This window comes from Lactuca serriola, chromosome 6 (assembly GCF_051521515.1).
Source record: "Lactuca serriola cultivar US96UC23 chromosome 6, Lser_US96UC23_V15, whole genome shotgun sequence".
Taxonomy (NCBI): Eukaryota; Viridiplantae; Streptophyta; class Magnoliopsida; order Asterales; family Asteraceae; genus Lactuca; species Lactuca serriola.
Genome location: NC_136413.1, coordinates 25,691,628 through 25,714,816, shown reverse-complemented (window position 1 = coordinate 25,714,816; position 23,189 = coordinate 25,691,628). Strand labels below are relative to the sequence as shown.

Genomic DNA, 23,189 nt, shown 5'->3' with positions numbered 1-23,189 from the left:
GTTTACTATTTGCATGTTTATAATTTGTTATTTATTTGAAACTAGAAGAATTATCGCACCGCATGTAATTCTGATATAATGTTTGGCCAACTAAAATCTTAAAAAAAATGTTTCAGATTCATACCTTAATCAAAATATCTACAAAATTACATTGATATAAAAAAAATTGAAATTAGTTTATCAAGAGCTATTTTATGAATGAAGAAAGAGAAAATGTAACCTCCCGGTTTTACAAACAAAATTTTTATTTTTAATTAAGGTAAAACATCATTTTTATAAAACATAAGCTAATAAAACTTATTTGTTACAAACACATTTATATGAAAACAGGAAAAACGTAAGGTAAACGTGCGATTCCAATGTTACGCGTCTTCGTCTTTCCACGATCATCATAGGTACCTGAAAAATATTTAATCCACAACTGTAAACCAAAGTTTGATGGTTCCCCCAAAATACCACACACCACAATATACATACAATGCATGCACACATCGATCTTCAGTCTGTCTGACTCGCCTCGTAAGGCCTACAACATGCCTCGACCGCTCTCCTAAGCCTACAATTTGACTGGACAGCCTCACAAGGCCTACAGTACACCTGCACCGCTCTCCAACAACATACAGTTGATCCGGACTTGGCCTACAACACACCGCTGACCTGCCAGGGTATCTTGGTCTACCGCGCACAACAGGACCACCACAACCACCACCCAATTTGTCAACATATAGATCACACAAGTAATCAAACAAACACATAAACTTAGGAAACTATCTACACTAGTCTACCTGCGTAACAACTCACTACCGCATTGTAATGTCCCAAAACATCATAATAATTTTTTGTTTATTTTCAAACCAATTTCATAAAACCTCTATTCAAATAAAAATTATTTCCCAAAACACCAAACAAACAGAGTATCAGCACATCTCTCAAAATATTAAAATCCATGGATTGATGTGCACGATCACGCCTTCGTCTTTCCCCGGTCCTCTAAAGTACCTGAAACATTGATATCCACAACTGTAAGCCAACGTTTAGTGAATTCTCCAAAATACAACACACATAACCAAGTATCAACACAAAGCATGCAAGTATGAGCCTTCAGTCTGCATGGACCGCCTCGCAAGGCCTACAATATGTCTGGACCACTCTCCCAAGCCTACAATCTATTGGCCCGTCACACAAGACCTACAATAGCTAAACAACTCACCTTGGGCCTACAGTCTCAACTAGACCCCCCAGGTAGTTGGGCCTACAACACAAAGTAGGACCGCCTTAACCCAACCAAAACATGTCGACATCAACATATAAACAATATCATGTAAACACATGTAATCATAACAAGTCACCTGCCTATCATACTGCTATAACTCAACAAAATCCTATACCCAAAGATACATAACATAATCAAGTAGGGTGACCTTGGTGCCTTAGACCCATAGGCATAGTGAGAAAACTTACCTCGAAATTAAGCAAAATATACAATAGCTAGGGCTGTGCATGGGTCGATTTGGATCGGTTTTGGACCCAAACCCAACCCAACCCATAAATGGTCGGTTTCTGGTTTTCAAAACCCAATAGAATCGGTTTCTGTTCGGTTCGGTTTCTCGGGTTCTGAGGTCGGTTTAGGCGGTTTTTCGGTTTCTTGGGTTCAACCCATATATTCACAGGTCCTAGGTTTAAACCCATGGGTTTTGGGTTTGAACCTATTTTCCATAAATGAAGCAAAGAGTTAAATATTTCAAAAAAAAAAAACAAATTTAAGTTAAATACTTCAAAAAACATGAGTCTTTCAACAAATACTCTATTACAAGTTACAACGAAAGCCCGAAATAGTCTATTAAAACCAAAAAAACAATTAAGTATGGGTCCGTTTCTCGGGTTGGATGGGTCGGTTTCTTGGGGCAGTTTGTCGGTTTTAATTTCTCAAGTTGGATGGGTCGGTTTCTGGGTAAAAACCAAAACCGAACCCGATTTTCTGCTTTTTAAAAAATTCAAACCCTAACCTTCGGTTTTGGTTTCGTCGGTTTTAGTCGGTTTCTTGGTTTCTTGGTTTTGGTTTACTCACCCCTAACAATAGCTCCCCCTAAGATGAAAACCGACACCACGAGTCACCTATAAGATAGTAGGAACTCAACCTCAGTCTAAAGACCAAACTCACAAGTTGACTAAAAGTCAACAAGTCAATCCCATGGTCAACGGTCAAGTCAACAACCCTAATAACCCTAATCAGCGAGTCGCCACGTCGAGGCCATCCATTAGCCACGTTGTGGCAGCATAACGACAAAATAGACGGGCCCTTACCCAGTCGCCACATCGTGGAAACCTAAGGTCACACTGTGGGAACTGGTCTGAACAACTTAACATATTAAGCCGTTTTCCAATAATTCCAAGAGCTTCAAAGCTCAGATCTGGTCCTTCCCATGGTCTTGATGGATAAATTTTACAACTTTATCCATTAAGACATCTCAATAAGTCAACACCTCAAACCCTAAGTCCTTAAAGGCAACTCAAGCCATGCAAATACCTAATAAGTACTTAATCATTAGAGTTACTCTTCCAACGTTTCCAGAAGGGTTTCTTACACCTAATGGACCATAAAATTTATAACTTTATGTTGATTCATTTCCAATGCATGCCCTTTCCTTTTAGGTCAAAAACATGGCAAATACGTACTCAAAGCTTGTGCATGGGACCAAAACTCCAATCCTTAGATCTGGAACATATAACTCTAAGATGACCACAAAAATCTATAAAGTTGCCAACTTTATGGAATCTAACCTTCTAAACTTGCAAAACATGAAGATTAAGGGACAAAAGGCCTAGATCTCGAAGCAAGTGACAAAAAAGATTAGATCTTGGACACATACAAAGGTCCATAGAATACACAAGGGAAAGATAATGAGACTTGGTTGTTGAATCTACACTCCAAAGCACCTTTTTTTCTTCTTCTTCTCCAATCTATCAAAAGCACCAAAAGGACCAAGAATCATCAAGAGAGGTTAGGGTTAGGGTTTCTAAGTCTAGAGAGTGATGGAGGCTCGAGATGAGAAAATCATATCCCTCACTTTCCTTTAAATAGGGCCCAACCTTAAAAAATTAGGGTTTGAGTCTTTAGGCGGCCTCCATGTCGTGACAAGAATACCGCCACGCCGTGGGAACCAAAATTGGTTACATGTTTAACTTCGATTGGACACATCGTGGTGGTGTCCCCACCATGTCGTGGCAACCCCAAAAATCATAAATTTACTTAATTAAAATATACCTCAAATTTCGGATGTTACACACATACATGGTATCATACACTACGTTATAGCCGACATATCTCCAATGAATAGATAGTTATATGTAACCAGAAGGTGAGATATACATTCGAAAAGGTGATCCCAGTCTAGAGCCACAACTAAACAAGGAACATTCCGGAAAGCCTAGATCAAGAGTTTTCTGGCTATCCTACGTCAATACATTAAACCCTTAGGGCACTCCACTAGATGATTACCGACCTACTGGTACTCTAACCAACATTCCACTACTTATATATGTTGGCATATAAGGATATACATTATAACACACATTATAGTGACGAAACTCACCTGAATCGAAGACCCAAGGAAACACAAAAACACCCTCACTCCATTCAACAGTTAATGGTCAACATAAGTCAACAGTCAACCAAGTCAACGCTCACCATGATATGGAGACCTCTTTACCACGTTGTGGGGATGTTAGGAAAAACAGTCGACATGTATGGTTCCACCATGTCATGGCAAGCCCTTGGCCACGTCGTGGTTTTGATAGAATACATTTTTATTCATTAAGAACTTAATCCTTACAGATCTAAACCCATGACTTCAGATCTAGTCCTTTCTTAATGACCAAACAGATAAACTTTCCAACTTTATCCATTAGGACTCCACCACAACGCAAAATCTACACTTCTAAGTCCAATAAGTCCTAATGAGACTAGAACTTGAACATATACACAAGGTAACTCCAACCATGACTCTTTTCTCAATTACCAGAAGCTTAAATACCACAAGAAGACCATAACAAGCTCTAGAGTTCCTCAAACTCCGAGAGCATCCATGGAAGGGACCAAAACCATTTAAAAATTACCCCAAATGTGAATTCAAAAACATAAATTCCAATATATGAACTTTATACCTTAAATAGCCCCGAAATCAAAAGAGAATTATAGATCTAAATGAGCTCCTTGCTTTCTTGCACTAAAATAGACTTCCTTCTTCCTCGAGCTTCATAAAAAATCCAAAGAGTAAGCTTTAAATCAAGAAAACAAGCTCTTCAATCATGAATGGAGGCTAGGTTTTCATGTTGAAGGGTTGGAAGCTGAAGAGGATGCCTTAATCCTTGAGTTTAAGTGCTTAAATACGGCAGAAACCCTAAAAATCACGGGTTTGGGTTGCAGCAGCTGCCACGTCGTGGCGTCCATTCGATGTGAATTTCTTAAAGTTCCCATGCCACATCATGATACTCCATTCACCACGTCGTGGCACAAGGTTTTTCCCAAAAACATTACATTTGGTCCTTCAAGTTCTCAAGTGAACTATTATGGAAAACGAGTGTTGTAACACTCGGAATCTTGAGGAATAAATGTTGGGAATTAATCCCTTTTCTAGGGTTGGACACAGCATATTGGAGGAACCAACATGGCGTGTCTAGATTTGAAGAAACGTGACTTTTGTTAAGGCCAACACGTCGTGTTCTGCCTTTATGCGTCGTGTTGGCGGCTGGTGGAGAGAACCCTAATTTTTAGGGTGTTGCACCCTATATAAAGACCTTAAGTCCTCATGGTTGGCCTCCTTACCAACCTCCATTGCCACTAAAACCCTAAAATTGATCTTTAAGTCTCTTGGAGGTGTTCTTGAGATAGTAAGAAGTTCTTGGTGCTTATGTTTGGTCCTTGCGAAGGAAGAGGAGATCTTGAAGTTGCTTTGGTTGGTGAAAAGGCTTTGGATCCAGAATCATCATCTTGTGGGAAAGCTTTCTAAGTTATCAAGTTTGCATCTTGTTTTATAGATGTTTAGATCTCTTCATATTGTGTTTTGTTGTGCTTTTGGTCCCTTTTTGGGTTGATGAGAGAGTGAAGTCGTTTAAGGTCTTGTTATTCCATATCTGAGTTTGTATTGGACTCCTTGAGCATAAATGTGCAAGCTTTATGAGATAATTGGTTACATGCATGTATTAAGTCACTTATTAAGTCCTTTTTAAGCTTAAGAGCTTCATTTTGACATGCATGAACGTAAATTGGCAACTTTACATGGTTTTCCAGCTTAAGGAAGTCAGATTTATGTTTTAGGGCTATGTCTTTATGGATTAAGTGCTTATTGGTTATGCCCTTGCGCTATTAAGCTTTATGGATGAGTTTTGAACCTTTTTGGGTGGTCCCAATGGATAAAGTTAGAAACTTTATCCGTCTAGAACACATGAGGGATTTACAAATCGGTATATATACAACTAATTTATGCATTCAATCCAAACCAAACAACAATGAAATCGACAGATTCAAATGAGAGCCCCCTAAAACCGTTTTTACAAACAAAAACTTAAATTGAAGCAAAATTAGCATGTTTTAATGAAGATAAGCATGAGGATTCAATAATCGGTCCATATGTCACAAATATATGTAGTCGGTTTCATCAAATAGGGACCAAATCATCAAACCCCAAATTTTCTACCCATAAACCATAACTTGCAAATGAACCCAAATTTGTAATAAAAAAAATAATTATGGAATAGGAGTAGAAAATAGGTTGCCTTTTGAGTTATTTACCTAGAAATATTGAAGAACAATAGTTAATGGATCACAAGGCGCTACATGCTTGCGTGCGTGTGCGAGGGCAGAAAGGGAGAGACCGAAGACCTTCACATGTAAATCATATGTGATTCACATGTAAATCATATGTGAATCACATGTGAATTATATGTGAATCGCTAAAAGGAAAAAAATTAAAATAAATAATAAATAATTAAGATGATTCACGTGTGAATCACAAGTGATTCACGTGTGAATCACAAGTAATTCACGTGTAAATCACAAGTGATTCATGAAGAAAAGCAATTACCAAATCATATGTGGTTAATTAGCTAATAGATAAAATATAATGTAAATTTTGCTCCTTTGTAGTTTTATTAATCTTTTTTTTTTTAAATACAATGTCAACAAACACCACATTTGTAGTTCGTGAATCGGAAAAATCAGTCTTTTAAATTCCATAACCTAATGCAATTCTAGTGCAATCATGCATTAATCTCAAAGGTTTTAAACCTGCAATATGTGCAGCATCAATATAAGCTCGCCTTTGTAAGTCAGAAATATGATGAAATCCCAATCACATAGCTTGAAACAGGGGTTTCAAGGTTTTTCTCTGCCATTTCCTTTAAATTTGCAAATAACATTCCCAAAATCTGCACAGGTATTAAGTGTGTTTCTCATTCAAGTACTGTAAGTGAATCAAAACACCACCATCAAAAGCTTCACTGGTTTCAAAAGGTAGTAACTTAAGATCATCCTGCACTAGTGGATTCTTGTATTCACTTCCAATTAACCTTTTAACTTGAGAAATAGTAGATCTAGGGTTCATAGTAGCAGATGCAGCTCTAGCAGAACCCCAAAACCTTTGCATCTCACCAAAACTCACCACAACAGGTGTCTCGCGATTTGATTCGTCATTCAATAATACATCAATCCCACGACTTTTTGTAGCAACGATTACATAATTTTCTTTCCCAATATCAAACCCAACCACACTCATTTCTAAAATTTTAAGTTTCAGCACAGTTTATTACGCAAAAATCGATTCAATTATGAACAGTGGCTTCACGTAAATCATGTTAACAAAAAAATTTATCCATATAACTCCAAATTAACAACAAAGAAAAAGAGAAACAGAAGTTCAGGTGATAATGTGGCATTGACTATTGAGAGGGAGACTTCTTACCTAAACCTAACGAATTGTGTAATTATCAAAACTCGAAACGTAATTCTATAATCGAAATTTCTCAATTAGAACCTTGATGAGTTATGTAGTCGTATATTTTAGAGGATAAACGGCGAACGCGCTGACCGAGGGTAGCGGCGGAGGAAAATAGATACATACCTTGAAGTCACAATGAAGGCCAAGAGGCAGACGTAGAAATCAATTCGAAGGGATATAGGTGGATCGGATCTCTGCTATCGATGGTTAGTAGAGAGGGGAGGGAGGCCGGAGAATCTTCGACGGAGATAATGGCACGCCGATGTAGTACTGATCTTCGAAGGAGAGGTTGGAGGATCTCTCAATCTCTTGTCGATGCTTTCCCAGGCGGAGGCACCACCACTGTGAAGACGAAGCAACAACGATGAAGACGTGTGTGTGTGAGAGAGAGAAGAAGAAGAAGAAGAATCGGTGTTGAATAATGAAAGAAATGGTTTTCTAAATTAATTAAAACAATTACTAATTATATTTTTCATACCCAATATACCCCTGTGATCTTATTTTAAAAGTCTAAGCTACCATTGAAGTTGTTTTTAATTACAATTATGTCATCTTTGATCTAGGCCATTAAAAATTTTGATCTAACGTTTCACTTTTAGTTCTCGGGTTCTCAGAAAACTATAAGTTCTCAAACGATCCTTCTCTCTCTCTCTCTCTCTCTCTCTCTCTCTCTCTCTCTCTCTCTCTCTCTCTCTCTCTCTCTCTCTCTCTCTCTCTCTCTCTCTCTCTCTCTCTATATATATATATATATATATATATATATATATATATATATATAGGATATAGATCCGGTAATAATTTTTTTTCATAGGAAGGTAAGAAATTTTTTTTCTACATATTTTTTGGCGAACAAAACAAATGAATCACTGGATGAATAAAAAATAACATGATTCACAATGAATCATGAAGACGTTTTTTTTTTTTTTGAATTTTTTCTTGTGAATCATCTTACTTATGAATCATTTAGTGATTCATTTTGTTTTTTCACTGAAATAATATGTAGAAAAAAAACTTCTTATATTTCTACCAAAATTTTTCTTCTTATTTGATCTTGACTCTCTCTTAGGGGTGTATGATATGGGCATATTTAGTTATAAAATTCATGCATTATCTTAATACTTTATGTTGGTTTTATCTCATTTAATGAACAAAAGGTACTTAATTAGTTTATAATTTCATTTTTCAGCAACAAAGACATGATCAAAAGGAAAATGAAGCGGAATTGGCGATTGGACGCTTGGATCTTGGATTTTGAAGAAAGAAGGATGTTGCTGGACAGCTTGACCCCTCGTCAGTGTTTTGGCTATATCTCATGAACCGTAACTCCGATTGATGAGATTCAAAATGTTCTGAAAAGTAGACACAATTTCGGATGACTTTCGTGTTTTGAGAAAATACTGATTCGAAACGTACTCGGCGAGTAGGGTCGATTACTCGCCGAGTTGGTCAGAAGTTTCGCGATTCTGGACGCGCTGACTTGCCGTGCACGGGTTTTAAGTGACGGACTCGCCGAGTAGGTCACTGGACTCGCCGAGTAGCCTCTGTTTTGTGAAAATCTATATAAAGGGACTTTCAGATCGATACCCTAGCATGGAGAGAAACCCTAGGAGGCTGAGAAACGATTGGAAGTGCTGCTAGGTCGTAAGGAACTGAAGAATCAACCCTACATTCAATTGTGAAGAGAATCAAGACAATTTTGGTTTATTCTTAGTAACTTTTTGATTTGAATCATGTTTACATACTTTGATTTCGTTTTTGAGTTTATGTTTACTGCAATCATGAGCTAAAAACTTATTCTTCTGTTAGGGTAGACAATTTTGTGAACATGGATTGATTATTTGAGTAGGATTAATTTTAATTGGTAATTATATTTTGTTAAGCTTGTTAAAGAACCTTATGTGTTGACAATAACTATTCTCCTGTTAATAAATCAGTAATTAAGTTGTATGAACATCTCTTAGTTATTAATTTCATATGATTTATTGTGACCACATAGTTGTATGTCTAGGAATAACGAATGTGAAACTAGAATTAACTAGAAGATAGGTAAGTTAATGTGTGGGCTTGTTTGATGAACATCAACAAGAGGTTAATTGAAGGGCCAATTTAGTTAACCACTACAAGTCTTACTTAACCCGAATCAATAATCTAGGAAACCCGTTAATTTAGACAACTGGCCATTGCTTGAGTTAATTTGTTTTCTAAGAATTAGGAATAGCGAACGTGAACCTAATTATCTTAATCAGTAGCCAATGAAGAATTAATCCGATACATTAAAATCATCAATGGGAACAAATGAGTCGTACCTAAACAGAAGTCCTCTTTACTATTGAATTTAGTTGGTAATTAATTGTTTTAGTTGCTAGTTAGTTAATTTGTGTGTTGGTTATTCTAACTAAGTTCCCAGTCTTGTAAAACTAGAGAAAATCCCCTTTTTGTTATTTGTTTTATTTAGATAATATTAGCATTTATTTTAATTGTTTACCGTTCCCTGTGTTCGATACCCTACTTGCTTGAACTATATTACTAATCGATAGGTACACTGCCTTTCGTGTGTTTATTTTGTGTCTAAGTTAGTAGGATTAAAACTAGTTCGTTTCACACACATCAGTGTAAACGAGCCGAGTCGAGCCGAATACTACCAAGCTCAAAGCTCAGCTCGACTAAAATACTCGAGCTCGAACTCGACTTGAGCCTTGGTTTTAAGCTCGAACTCGGGATCGTGAAATACTTGACAATCTCGAGCTCGACTCGACTAAGATTTAAAAAGAATCAAAATCACTAAATTGAGTAAGAAATATTAAACATTCCACATGTAAATGTCCAAACTACCAAAAAAAACCACTATTAATCATCTAATATCAATATAACATCAACCATATATGTCATAAATGAATAATTATAAGGAAATGACATATACGTTATAAATGAACAATTATAAAAAAATGACATATATGTAAATTATAGTAATTTCGACTAAGCTCGCGAGCCTTATGAGCTGAGTATTTTTGTACTCGAGCTCGGCTCGATTAGGTACTCGAGTAGCTCGAGCTTGAGCTCGACTCGATTAAGGTCGAGTCGATTTCGAGTATTTTCCGAGTCGGTCTCGAGTTTCTCGCGAGTTGGCTTGTCTCACTTACACCCTTACTCTCTCTCTCTCTCTCTCTCTCTTTCTATATATATATATATATATATATATATATATATATATATATATATATATATATAACCTTCTGTAAGACATGTTTAGAAAAATTAGTTGGTATGTTATAACACGTAGTTGGAAGTTGTATATTTTATTTGTTATATGAGTGTTTAACAAAAGTAGGTACAAACTTTTGAAATATGTAAAATTACATAAAATGACACTTGTTTAATAAAGATAAATATATAAATATATTTTTAAAGACAATTTTGTAGTTTGATTAAAAATATCGATCCTTTTTTTTTAAATGTTACGTGAAGCAGTTTTTAAACTTGGAACTTTTTGTTTAAACTAAAATTTAAACATTAGTACTCCTTAACGAAGTTCTTTGTTCAAATCAAACTTTTTGTTAAAAAACTAAAAATTAGAAACTCTCAAATCCTCGCTGCCAAACACACCCTTAGTTAAAGTTTGGAAGAAGAATTCTCATTCACCACCATGAAGGCACGAATTCATTCAAACAAGTTATAACCCAACCCCTCCATTTAGCAGTGCAACCTGTCTCCCAAAGAATTTCGTCGAAATAATCCCAACTAAAGGAATAATACATCTTTCTGAAATCTATTTTGAAAACCATTAGTTTCTTTCTATTCACAGTATACCACCCGATTAACTCGTTCATTATCAAATGACCATCATATTGGTTTGAGTCACCGTATGAAGATAATCTAAATTCTAAGATACTTTACAAGTTCTTAAGTTAAGTACTTCTTCAATTTGATGTTATTTAAGATATGCAAATTTTCATTTCCATAAAAAACTTGCAAATTTATTTTATTTGTAGTTTATTGGAAATTTCCCTGATTATTATCAATGAGTTTTTACAACTGCCTTATAAAAAAATATATTAAATATTTAATTATAAATTCCTTACTCATGCAATATTTATTGAATTATATAGAAATAAGATATTTGATTTTTAGACAATTAATTATATATACTTTTTTAATATAGAGTAACTTACACGAATGGTCCCTATGGTTTACGGTAATTTACGCGTTTGGTCCCTAATTTATTTTTTTAACTTGGAAGGTCCCTACTGTTTGTTTTTGTTACGTACTTGGTCCCTGTATTACCTTCCCTTGATTTTTTAATTTATTTAAATAAACACACCCTCGATCTCATCCCTTACCTTATCTTACCTACCTCATTATTTTTCTCTATTTAGATAATAGTCTTTTTAGATAAGACAGGGACCAAACGTGTAACGAAAACAAACAGTAACAAAAACAAATAGTAGGAACCTTCTGAGTTAAAAAAATAAGTTATGAACCAAACACATAAATTAGTACAAATCATAGGGACCATTCGTATAATTTACTCTTTAATATATTATAAAGGTTTGATATGCATGTTATTCAGCATGGAATTAATTTGTGACAGCGCCTTTGTCCTTTGCCATGTTAAAGATAGAAGTCATGTCCTACCGTCCTCAATGATTGTGACCGCACTGGTTGCAATTTTGACCGCTCTAGTTACAATTTGAATTTGATGCTCTGGCTCAGTAGTTAGTACTAGTACTCATTATTTTGTTTTCTACCTTAAGTTCAACTTTAGATTATTCACCAAAATATCATATTTTATAAATGCATATCACAAAATAATTACTGTATTTTTTATAAACTGCCTAAATATTTTTTAACTTAATTACTGAATAGTGATAAAGGATATGTAATTGTTTTATAGCAATAATAAATTAAAAAAAAATGTAATAAAGGATCATCATTTGTAGAAACTTGTCTAGTTCTTCCCATGATAGTGACTCAAAAAAACCCAAAAAGATAAATATAATCATATTACATAATGGCATAAATTTCAAGGTCATATGAATATACACACACTACAGACTACTCACCTCCATTCATATTCCATACCAAAACCCCGACTCAATCCAAAAACATTCACAACCAAACAAAACAAAAAAAGACGAATCCGACCTCGAACATTGCTCCAAAACATTCAACGATTCGAGCCCTCCCAAGAAGAAAACAAACAAAATATATATTCCCGAAAATAAAATACCCCTGCACATCCCATAGAAATAAAAAAAAACAATACCTTCTTCATCCGGTAAAATTAAACCCGCCAGCGGGAACTTGACCAAAATTCAAACCACCAACAGCCTCCTCTTCTTCTTCTTCTTCCAACCAATACGTTTCAAGAATCTTGACTGCTTTTTCATAAATTTCAGTATTATCATGACTTTGCAAATTCTCAATCTTTTCTAAACCTTCTGCATCATCTATCATTTGTGCATAGAAGTTAACATCTCCTGTGGTCCCCGCGTTTTTCTCAACCTCTCCTACTTTTAGAATGTTCTCCAGCCCTTCCAGACTTACAGTTATGATGCGTGGGTCCGGGCATATCAGAAGATCACACAACGGTTTTATACACCCTTGACTCACCAAATACCTATTTATCAAATCATCACAAAGAAAGGGTAGAATTGTCATATAGATTTAATATTTACAATTTTGGTGGGGAACGAACGTACTTGATTTGATCATTGGTGCCACCGGAAGTGGCGTTGGATATAGCCCATGCAGCTTCTTTTTTGATATCGAATTCGGAGGTTTGGAGGAGATGTATTAAGGGGGGGATGAGAGCGGAATCAATTACGGTTTGGATTTGGTGTTTGTTGCCAGCTGTGATGTTTGAGATGGTCCAACAGGCTTCTTTTTTGATGCTTTTCTTGTGGTTGTGTGTTAACAAGCTTAGGAGACATGGGAGTGCACCGTGATCGATGATGCATTGTGTTTGGAGGTCGTCACCCGTCACGATGTTGCCGATGGTTCGCAGGGATGGAATCAGAACCGATGGAGATGGGTGACTGGAATATGGAATCGGAATATGCTTGTTAAGACTTAAGAGTGTTTTTAGTATCATGGAATGGAATCAGTTGTTCAAACATGTTTGTTATAAGCAATTGGGAAAGTAAATCAAAGGGAAATCTCCAGTAAACTCCCAAAATTTTGGTCCTGAATTTTTTTTTTTTTTTTTTTTTTTTACAAAAAAGTCCTAAAAACAGGCAAAAGGTTGCATTTTGACCTTTTTTTACCTGTAACAAATAAATTTGGGACTATTTCGTAAACTGACCCAAAATATTGGGACTTTTCTGTAAAAATAACTGTAATATTTTTATTAAAATGATAATAACAAAAATAATAAGTTTTTTTTTTTTTTTTTTGCAAAAAAGTCTCACTATTTTGGGTCAATTTATGAAATAGTCCCAAATTTATTTGTTACCGGTTCTAGAACTAGTAGAAAAGGATCAGAATGCAACCTTTTTCCGTTTTTTAGGAATTTTTTGTAAAAAATAATAATTTTTGGACTAAAAATGAACAGGAAAAAGAGCTGAAGTCATGGGAACAAAACTGTAATTTTCTCTAAAACTAAATACTATGAAATTTGAAATCTTATTATAGAATTATAATCTAAAATTTATTTTTGGAAAAAAAAACATGAAATAAGTTTACTTAAGTCTTGAAATATTTTAAAAACAGTATTTTTTTTTAATTAAGCTTGTATAAATAAAAGTAATTTATAAACAAAAATCAGAATCACATTATGTGGAAGAATGCTGAATTCCATTCCCATGTGACAAACAAGCATGATTTTCCATTTCATTCCATTCCCTCTTCAATTACCCCATACCAAACACTATCTAAAAGTAATTAATTAATCACCATAAAGAAAAGAAAAAAAACTCACAGAAGAAGCTCAACAAGGCGTCTGCATACACCTGCCTCAATCACAGCTTGAATTTTATCATTTGTTCCATCAGATAAATATGAGAGAGCCCAACATGCATCCGTCAACACCTCTTCATCATTCGAATGAACAAGTCTCTCAAGTGCAGGAAGTGCTGGTTTTGTCTACAATTCAAAAACATTCAGACTCTCAAATCACTAATCTCAAACTGATAAAATAACAATAACAATAACAATTAACAATTAACAATAACCTCCTCAAAAGGAGGCTGAGGTTTCCCTCTACAGAAATTTGAGAGTGTCCAGGTGGCATTTCTGAGCATGGAAAGCTTAGCATGTTCATTTAACTGAGCCAACAATGGAAGCAGAGCACCTTGTCCAAGAACAAGATCACGACACCTTGGGGAATCACCAGCAACATTTCCAAGAGCCCAAACAGCCTACACAAAATAAAAAATAAAAAAAGATAATTATACAAATTAAAAATCATCCCTTTTTGTCTACATTGAATGAGTAACTATTAAGGATATCTTTCGCAATGTAAGCTTTTGAAAGGTTAAAATTACATAAAGCTACTTGAAGTAACTTTTGGATTATGAGTTTCTTTTAAAAGCTCTGAAAAGCTAGTTGCCAAACACGTTTTGACTGATAATAATATCTATTTGTTACCTGTTCACGAACATCATCACTTGGGGAAGCAAGAAGCTTGACAAAAATTGGAACTGCTCCATGATCAATTACAACTTTTGTATTGTCAGAAGTTCCAGAAGCAATGTTTGTAAGTGCCCATGCAGCCTCAAACTGTTGAACAGATTCAAGATTAGGTCAAAAGAAAGAGAAAAAAAAAAGAGGATGATGTTTCTGAATGCTGACCTGAAGCTGTGGGAAATCTTCTCTCATCAAGAATTCAACAAAACGAGGTACAACACCAGATTGTATAACTTCTTCAATTGGTGGACTACGTTCTGTTAAAACAAAGTTAAATCATGTTGGTTAACAGATATTTGTTCTTGACTTCTTGCAATGAACAGAAATTGTAAAAAAAAAAACATGGTTTAGATTTTATACCTATTGAAAGCAATTTACGAAACTGAGTAGTTGCTTCCAGCTGCATATTGTTGTCATTTGAATATACACCAGCAACCATAGCAGGAAGACTCTCCAACTGCAATTCGTCAGTTTATAGGGTTAAATGACAACAATATACAGATGCACATATATGTAATGATAAGAAACAAATCATAGCTTTAAAACAGTAAACTAGATTATGAACGCAAAGGTTAAAAACTTCTAACCTAGTAAGGACGTATTCAATCAATCAATCGACATCAGGTCTGATTCAATTTTAATTACAATCGTATCATAACTTGTAATATTAGCAAACAATAGATCAATGTAATAATAATACTAGGTGTACAACTCTAATCATACGCATCTGATGTTACAGTTACAAAAATCGTGAAATGAATCCAAAATCGAATCGGAAAGTGAGAGCTAACCTTTTTCTCCACGGTGGACGTTGGGATTGGAGCACCGGTGGACAAAGGCTGTGACGACGGTAGTACTTGACGTTTCTTAAGTAAGTTCTCTTCTCTCTTATTCTTACGGATCTCGACCATATTGTCTTCTCTCCGCCGCCTTCCTTCATCCGCATCGACGGCGACCTTGTATCGGTTCCGGCGAACCTCAGTCCTCGCGCTCGGCCTCAGAGACATAATTGATGGCTGATTGATATCGCTCAACTTGAGAATCGAAACCCTAAACACATAAATTCATATGCACAAATCGATCAATACACAAAATACTTCATGATTTAGGGAAATTGAAGTGGTATACATTATAGTATACACTACACATACCTGAAGAGGGAATTTAGAGAGAGAGAGAGAGAGAGAGAGAGAGAGATGAGGGGGATCGGTTTGATTATTGAGAGAGATTTGGATTACTCGGTATTTTTCTTTTTTCTTTTTTATTTTTCTTTTTTAAATACTTGAAAAACTTAAATAAATATAGTTAGAAAAAAGTTAAGTTTCAGTTTGACAGATTTGATCCTTTCACTTTGTAAAACTTCACATTTGTGGTCTAAACCTTTACCTTTCTAAAAATGCCCCCAGATTCAAATATAATCTATCAACAATAAATTTCAAATGATAACTTAGTTGACTGTTTTTGAGAAATTATATATTATATAATAAAAACCTACTACAATACATTGGAATTATTTCAAAATGAGAAATTTTATCATTTGGTTGTGTTATTATATGAGAAACCCATTTAATTATTTTCAAATATCCTGAATATATGTAACAAACACGAAATAAATAAATTTAATAAATTTGAGTTGATGTATTCGATTAATTTTTATGATGACAACAATACATATGTTTTTTATTTAGTATAGATATTCAAAGCTAATGATTTTTTTGAAAGATTTTTTCATTTAATAAAAAAGTATAAAAAAAAATTATTTCCTATTGTTGAGCTTTTCAACGCTTATTCCTAAGTTTTTTTCTTTTTAAATTTAATAAAGAAAAGAGAAGGAAAATATTGACAGAAATAAAGGGAGGGGAAGGAAAAAAAATTATTTTGTGAAAAAAAATAAAGGAAAATGTTTAGTTTTTGTGTTAAGAAAATAAACTAAAAGATTTTTCTTCCCCTCATTTTCTTCTCAAATCTATCAAATTTGTAAGGAAAATATGAATACAAAATCTTTTCATTCTCCTCACTTTCCTTCCATTAATGAAACTTGAGAACATAATTTTCCTTCGACATCCTTCACTTTCCCTCCATATCACTTTCCTTCTATAAATGAAACTTGAGAACACACTTTCCTTCGACATCCTTCACTTTCCCTCCATATCAACTAATTATTAAATAAGCAATTTTAAAAATAAAATAAAATTATATAAAAAAAAACTTATGGATCTCATAAATAAGTTGATGATATTACGAACTTATTTATTTATTTATTTATTAATATTAGTATTTTTTTTTTTGATGAATGGTACCTTCTTATCAATTATTATAAAACTTAAAAAATAAGCTTGTGATTGTTTTGTCAAAATCATCACTTGTTGTCTTCTTGATAGGGCGTGAGGTCATTTTGGTAAACAAATTTGTGAAAGGGTAGCTTCAAATAAAGTTAAATAGAAGGGCAAAATATTAAAATTCACCCCAAAACACAAGGATGTGGCAAAGGAGGAATTAGTAAATAAAGGTCGGCATTTATGAGCAATTAAAGGTTGTACCGCACTTTTGACATGAAAAAAGCAGCCACTTCTGTACGACCGGCTTGAACCCAGTGTGAACGCGATTTGGATATGGTCTCAAGCGTTTTATTCTTGTAACCTTTTTTTTGCAGAAATATATTTAACTTATTCAATCATTTTAAGATATATTTGTAAACATTGGTTTATAAGATACCATATCCAAATAGGGATCTCGATATGTTGTTCAACGACTTTGGAGAAGACATACAATAGCATTAAAGCATACACCATAAGACCATTTGGAGTACCTTATAAGCTAGAAGGAACTAATAGAGATATGTCATGGTTATTTGAGATATATGTTATCGTTCTACAACCTATGTAAATATCATTGTTGGACACACAAACTCGTTTACTATAGATATTGGACTACACCAAGGCCCAACTCTCAACCCGTATATATCCATTCCCGATGTTAGATGAGATTTCTCGTGAGATGCATGGGGATGTAACTTGGTGTATCCTATTTGCAGATGACATGGTGTTGATTGCCAAAACAATGATTGAGTTGAATGATATGTTATATATTTGGAAGAGGATGTTGGAAGAAAATGGATTACGAATCAACAATGTTAAAACATAGTACTTTTGGTGCAATTTCAATCCTTAGGGGGGGGGGGGGGGGGGGGGGAGGGAGGAGGAGGAGAATGCAAAAGAAGTTGATGTGTGTATTGGGGATCAAGCATTATCTTCAATGGAGCTTTTTGAATGTTTGGGGTCTATGATACATAAAACGGATAAGGTAAATGTAGAGATTACCCATCGTATAAAGGCACGTTGGTTAAAGTGGATGACAGCCTCATCGAATGTTTCGTTGAACTGAAGGGGAGATTTTATAAGGTGATTGTGATACCAGCTATGACGTATGGATCTGAGTGATGGTCGAGCAAGAAAGATCATGAGAGGAAGATGAAAGTAGTAGAAATGAGGATGTTATGGTGGGCGTGTGGCAAAACGTTGTTGGATAGGATATCAAACGTAATGTAAAAATAAAAAATTCATCGGGAATTGTTTAATTATTGATGGAAAGTCGATTGGGGTGGTATATGTTGGAATATGATGGTTTTTACAAACAAATGCAACATACGAAAATCAAAACTTTTACCATCATATTACATCGAGGATCACAACGCAACACAAGAAAATCAAAACTTTTACCATCATATTACACCAATGTAACACACATAAATTGGATAAAATATTATTTAGGATAAACAATCTTAACCAAAGTTATAGTATATGTGACAAAGATTTTGTGCATATAAAGAACGTCTGAATATGACTTCGTAAGAGGAACTTATGATTTTTCTAGTATTTTAGCGTAGCAGTATACGACTCAGAAACCGAAATTGAAACCGGTCGATTGTTAGGAAAAGTAATCTAAACGAGGGTTGAAGATCAATATAAAAAAAGTCGAGAACGGATACCATATGAGAAAGTTATGAATTTTAACGGACTTTAACAGTCTAAGTCTGTTAAAAATATAACTTTAAAAATAAAGTCAAAACTAGCCGATGGAGTCTAAACAAAAGTTGTAAATCTTGTCGATAGCTATGCGTGGATATAACCCGTCGAAAATGGAGTTCGTATGAAGAATATATGAATTTTTGAAGAAACATAAATTTCTTATGTACGCTCGCGTGCAACGATAGTAGGCGCGACGCGTACTACCACACCACCTAAAATGCGACATGTGGCATGATATTGCTACATTTATACACATATTTAGACAATATTTTAATACATTTAAGCTATATTTTGGTTAGTTGCAAAGATATTTGATAAATATGCAGCTAAAAAGGACAATCTTGAAGGAAAGGGACCAAAGATGATAAAAGTTGGAATCTTAAGGGCCAAAATTAACAGTAGCATGGGCCTTCAGTCTATCCGGCCCGCTCTGGGCATGTTGACCTACAACACAAAGCAGGACTGCCTCAACCCACCCCCAAGCATACAATCAACACATAAATAACAAATGCTAGCATGTACAAACAGTCAGATTGTTCTAACAGATCACTAATCATAGCATCATCCTGTATACCAGGATATGGACCTAACATGTCACTAAACATAGCATCATCCTATATACCAGGATATAGATCTAACAGATCACTAAGCATATCATCATGCGATAACCAGGATAACAATCCAAAAGGGTCGGCATTGGTGTCTTTGACCCTGTTAGTATAGTGAGGAAAACTCATCTCTCAAGTAGTGTTGAACTGATAAATCGTATCCCAACTCACAACTCCAAACTCAACTGTCTGTAACCACCATATAACTGATTCCATTAGAATCCCAAATTACCAAAATACCCCTATAAGTCAAACTTGGTCAACCATGGTCAAAGTCAAAGTCAACAGTCAAGGTCAACAGTCCATGTTGACCCAACTCGTCGAGTTCTTCTACTGACTCATCGAGTTTCTTCATATCTCAGAAGGTCATGAAAAACTCGAGACAACCCGCCGATTTACCCGAGTAACTCGTCGAGTTCTTTAGTATTCAGAAGACTGGGAAAACCTAAATCAACTCGCCAAGTCATCTCACCCACTCGCCGAGTTCGCTCAATATCCAGAAGGCGGGTAAACCATATCCAACTCGTCGATTTGGCTAAGAAACTCGACGATTTTTCCTGTCTTAACGCGTTCAGCCCTTTCCATTCGACTCCAAGGCCCCAAACTACAGATCTAGCCTCTTAGGACTAAGATACTACGTAAAGTTGCTAACTTTACATGCATGCAAGGCATAAAAGGGATTAAAACACTAAAACTAAGCTTAATAAGAGGTTTAGGGCATGGAGGATGGCTAAAACTAGATATAGCAGACAACTTTATGTACATGGGGGGCCTAGAGGAGTCCAGATCTGAGACCACGTCCTCATGACAAGCTTAACCCGAGAGGGACTCCATTTTGCACTAGAAATGACCATATTCTTGCATAAAGGAAGATCTATTAATAAGAGGTCAAGGTAAAGACATTTACCTCCAAATGGATGCCAAAACCAAGTAGATGTCAGATCTACTGCTTCTCCCTTTACTCCAACCTCTTCAAACTTCAAAACCCTTCCAAAAGAGCACAAAAATGACATTCTAAGTTCACATACACAAGGAAGTAGTAAAGCACGTCTACAGTTTCCTTCTCTAGGCAATGAGGTGATAAGGGAGGCCAAAGAATGCGGGTTAATTCCTTTAAATAGGGTCCAAACCCTAGAAATTAGGGTTTTCCCATTCAGCTCCAACTCGTCGAGTTGGGGTCTTCTAACTCGTCGGGTAGGTTCCAAAATCCATGCGGCTTTATTAATTTCTACACGACGAGTTGGGGCCTCCAACTCATCGAGTAGGTCTTATTTAATGAGAAAAAATCCTTAAAATTTCATACCTAGGAGTCGGGATGTTACACCCATACTTCTATTTGGTGAAGATGAACCCTGATCATATGTGTAGATTTTGAATATTGGATGTTTTATATTGATTTTACTTATGTTTGATAAACCCTAACATGTTTAGTTATAGTTTTGAATGCCTTGATATGAGTTTAGTGTAGTAGATGATCATTTTATTTGCATGAACTTTTTGTCCTAATTGTTTATGATCATTAAATAATTAGAGCTAGGATTAATCACATCTTAGACTGGGTAATTAAAGCTAGCAACTTTAACTATGTTAGAGATCATAATTAATCTTAATTTGTGATTGGTTGCTTAACTTGATCATAGAAAAGTAACTCTTATCATTCATAATCCAATTTGTGCTTACTATCAATTTAGTGTTAAACTTGTGCATGACCATTACATGGTAATACATAAACTGGTAAGTCTAGATATTTGATCATAATAGCTAGATAACAAGTTGGTAATCAATATATACCACTAATTAGAAATCAATCATAGGAAAATGTGAAATCAGATCTAAGTAGAAGTACTCTTTAATTCTTAAAGTTAATTTGTGTTTCTTTGGTTGTTAGTAGATAATAGTTTAAGTTCTTATGATCTTGTAAAATCAGTAAAAAAACCCCAAATCATAGTTTGTTTGTTAGTTTAATTAAAAGTGGTTAATTTATTTTATTGAATTCCATTCTCTTTGATCAACACCCGACTTTCTTGAGCTATACTATAATCTGACTAGATATACTGCATATAAGTGCATAGTTAGTGAGAGTTTGTTAGGTTATAAATTTAAGACTAGTAGGTACTTTTGTGCACATCAAAGGTTTTGGCATCGTTTCTAGGGAATGATTTATTTGATTTAAAATTTAATTGCTTTTAGTTATTCGATCCGTTTGAGGTAAAAACCGCAAAAAATTATTTTTCTACATTGTTATGTTTTTCTGTGAAATCAGCTCCCACGACGTGACAATTTTATTGCCACGACATGAGCACTGTTCTTTTTTAGGTTTTCGTTTATTTGGTTTTTGTTTATTTTACGCGTGTTTTTGTAGTTTTGTTTTAGTAGGAATTATGGGGGACATCACGACCATGTCAATGGAAGAGTACAAGCGGCATATGAGGAATGACAACATATGGGGTCTTGATCCACCAAAAATCTCAACCACTACAAAGTTCGAATTACCAGGACACATTCTTGGCATGCTAAAGGAACTACTTTTTTTGTGGGAATGAGCACGAGGACGCCTATGAGCACATAGAAGAGGTGGTCGAGATTTCAAATTATTTTAATGCACCAAACATGAGTAGAGATGCGGTGATGCTTCGACTTTTATCGGTCACATTGAAGGGTGAAGCTAAGGAACGGTTAAAATCACTTCCCTTTTGGAGTAATCATGACATAGGTTGATTTTAGGACCAAGTTCATAAACCAGTTTAACCCTCCTTCAAAAGTGGCAAAGCTAAAGAGAAATATCCAAAATTTTCAACAATTAGAGGGGGAGTCGCTATATGAAGCTTGGAAGCGTTACAAGAGATTGTTACGACATTTCCCTTAACATGACTTCAATTTGTAACAAGAATTCTCGATATTTTATGACGGAGTCAATGTGTATACTCGCCAATTCTAGACTTGCAAGGGCCCATGACAAGGAAGGGTTCGAAAACAAATAAAGCTTTGATCGAAGAATCAGCTAAGCATTTAAGAGAGTATCATAAATCAAAGGAGTATTTCACCAAAGAAAATTCAAGTAAAGATGGAGGTCAAGATTTTATCAATGCAGTAATTGCAAAGCTCGACGCAGTGGAAGAAAAGATCACAAAATTGGGCGGATAAATTCAATATAAATGCAGAGCTTGGGGGGGGGGGGGGGGCATTCTACTAAGGATTTTGAACTGGAGTAAAAAAGAGATCGAGATGCAAAAGAAATTGAACAACTTAAGCATGATCTCTACCAAATAGAACAAGTCCAATCTGAGAAAATATATGCTCTCAAGTCAATGTTATTTAGATTTATGGAAGCTAGCAAAAACTACATGATGCTATAGATGCAACACTTAGAGAACAAAAAGAATATATTTTGAGCATTTGTATGCAAATGGGGCAATAAACAAAGCTTGTTCAAGACAAACTACCAGATTCACCTTCAAGAAAAGTTGAGTCAATACCCATCTCTCAAGTTGTGACATTCCCAATTTCACGGCCAGAAAAGACCGATTTGTTTATGCTTTGTTTTAAAATCAGAGTAATCTTTTAAAGAAAGCAGTTGCGGAATTTGTTCCCAAAAAAAATATGATAAGAATTATCAAAGCATTTCTTTAAATAAATGTATTTTCATTAAATAACAAAATCTCGGGATGTCATGTTCCGATACAGACCAAAAGCATAAACAGTATAAAATAGACCTTACAACAGTTATTTATAACTACTGATCTATAATCCAAAATCTCTCGTCAAGTCCACCAACTTATACTCTTGTGCCATTACCTGTAATGCAAAGAAAACTGATTGGGTCAGGCTTGGGAGCCTGGTGAGCATATAGAGTTTTCAACCCACAATAATATAGTTATTATATTTAATCATCAAACAATCAACCCAATTACCCATCCCCATTATCTTCTTTATTT

The 23,189-nt window shown here is 35.0% G+C and overlaps 1 protein-coding gene, 1 long non-coding RNA gene and 1 other non-coding gene across 4 annotated transcripts; all 3 read right to left on the bottom strand.

Moving 5' to 3' along the window:
* Positions 1-227: 227 nt before the first annotated feature.
* Positions 228-7,412, bottom strand: LOC145058933 (uncharacterized). 2 transcript variants are annotated; one of them, XR_013686580.1, is made up of 3 exons: positions 6,287-7,412; positions 478-999; positions 228-399 (listed from the first exon to the last, which is right to left on the bottom strand). It is a non-coding gene; the product is annotated as an uncharacterized LOC145058933 (long non-coding RNA). The 2 variants fall into 2 exon arrangements; XR_013686579.1 differs by having other exon boundaries at positions 228-999.
* A 4,570-nt stretch (positions 7,413-11,982) lies between these two features.
* On the bottom strand, positions 11,983-15,882 carry LOC145056780 (importin subunit alpha-2-like). Its single transcript, XM_079004500.1, has 9 exons — positions 15,770-15,882; positions 15,410-15,668; positions 14,979-15,075; positions 14,784-14,875; positions 14,580-14,711; positions 14,165-14,350; positions 13,912-14,075; positions 12,695-13,030; positions 11,983-12,612 (listed from the first exon to the last, which is right to left on the bottom strand). Exons 2-9 carry the CDS (start codon positions 15,623-15,625, stop codon positions 12,264-12,266), a joined length of 1,572 nt encoding a protein of 523 aa, XP_078860626.1. The 5' UTR covers positions 15,626-15,668; positions 15,770-15,882; the 3' UTR covers positions 11,983-12,263.
* Positions 15,883-22,021: 6,139 nt separating this feature from the next.
* LOC145060631 (small nucleolar RNA R71) lies at positions 22,022-22,128 on the bottom strand. The gene has a single exon (XR_013686848.1). It is a non-coding gene; the product is annotated as a small nucleolar RNA R71 (small nucleolar RNA).
* Positions 22,129-23,189: the final 1,061 nt, after the last annotated feature.

Coding starts and splice junctions, on each gene's coding strand:
- LOC145056780 (XM_079004500.1), bottom strand. CDS start 15,625: ATGTCTCTGAGGCCGAGCGCGAGGACTGAGGTTCGCCGGAACCGATAC. Junction 13,031..13,911: donor CGCCTTGTTGAGCTTCTTCT/GTGAGTTTTTTT, acceptor TCCATATTCCAG/TCACCCATCTCCATCGGTTC. Junction 12,613..12,694: donor GGCACCAATGATCAAATCAA/GTACGTTCGTTC, acceptor TTTGATAAATAG/GTATTTGGTGAGTCAAGGGT.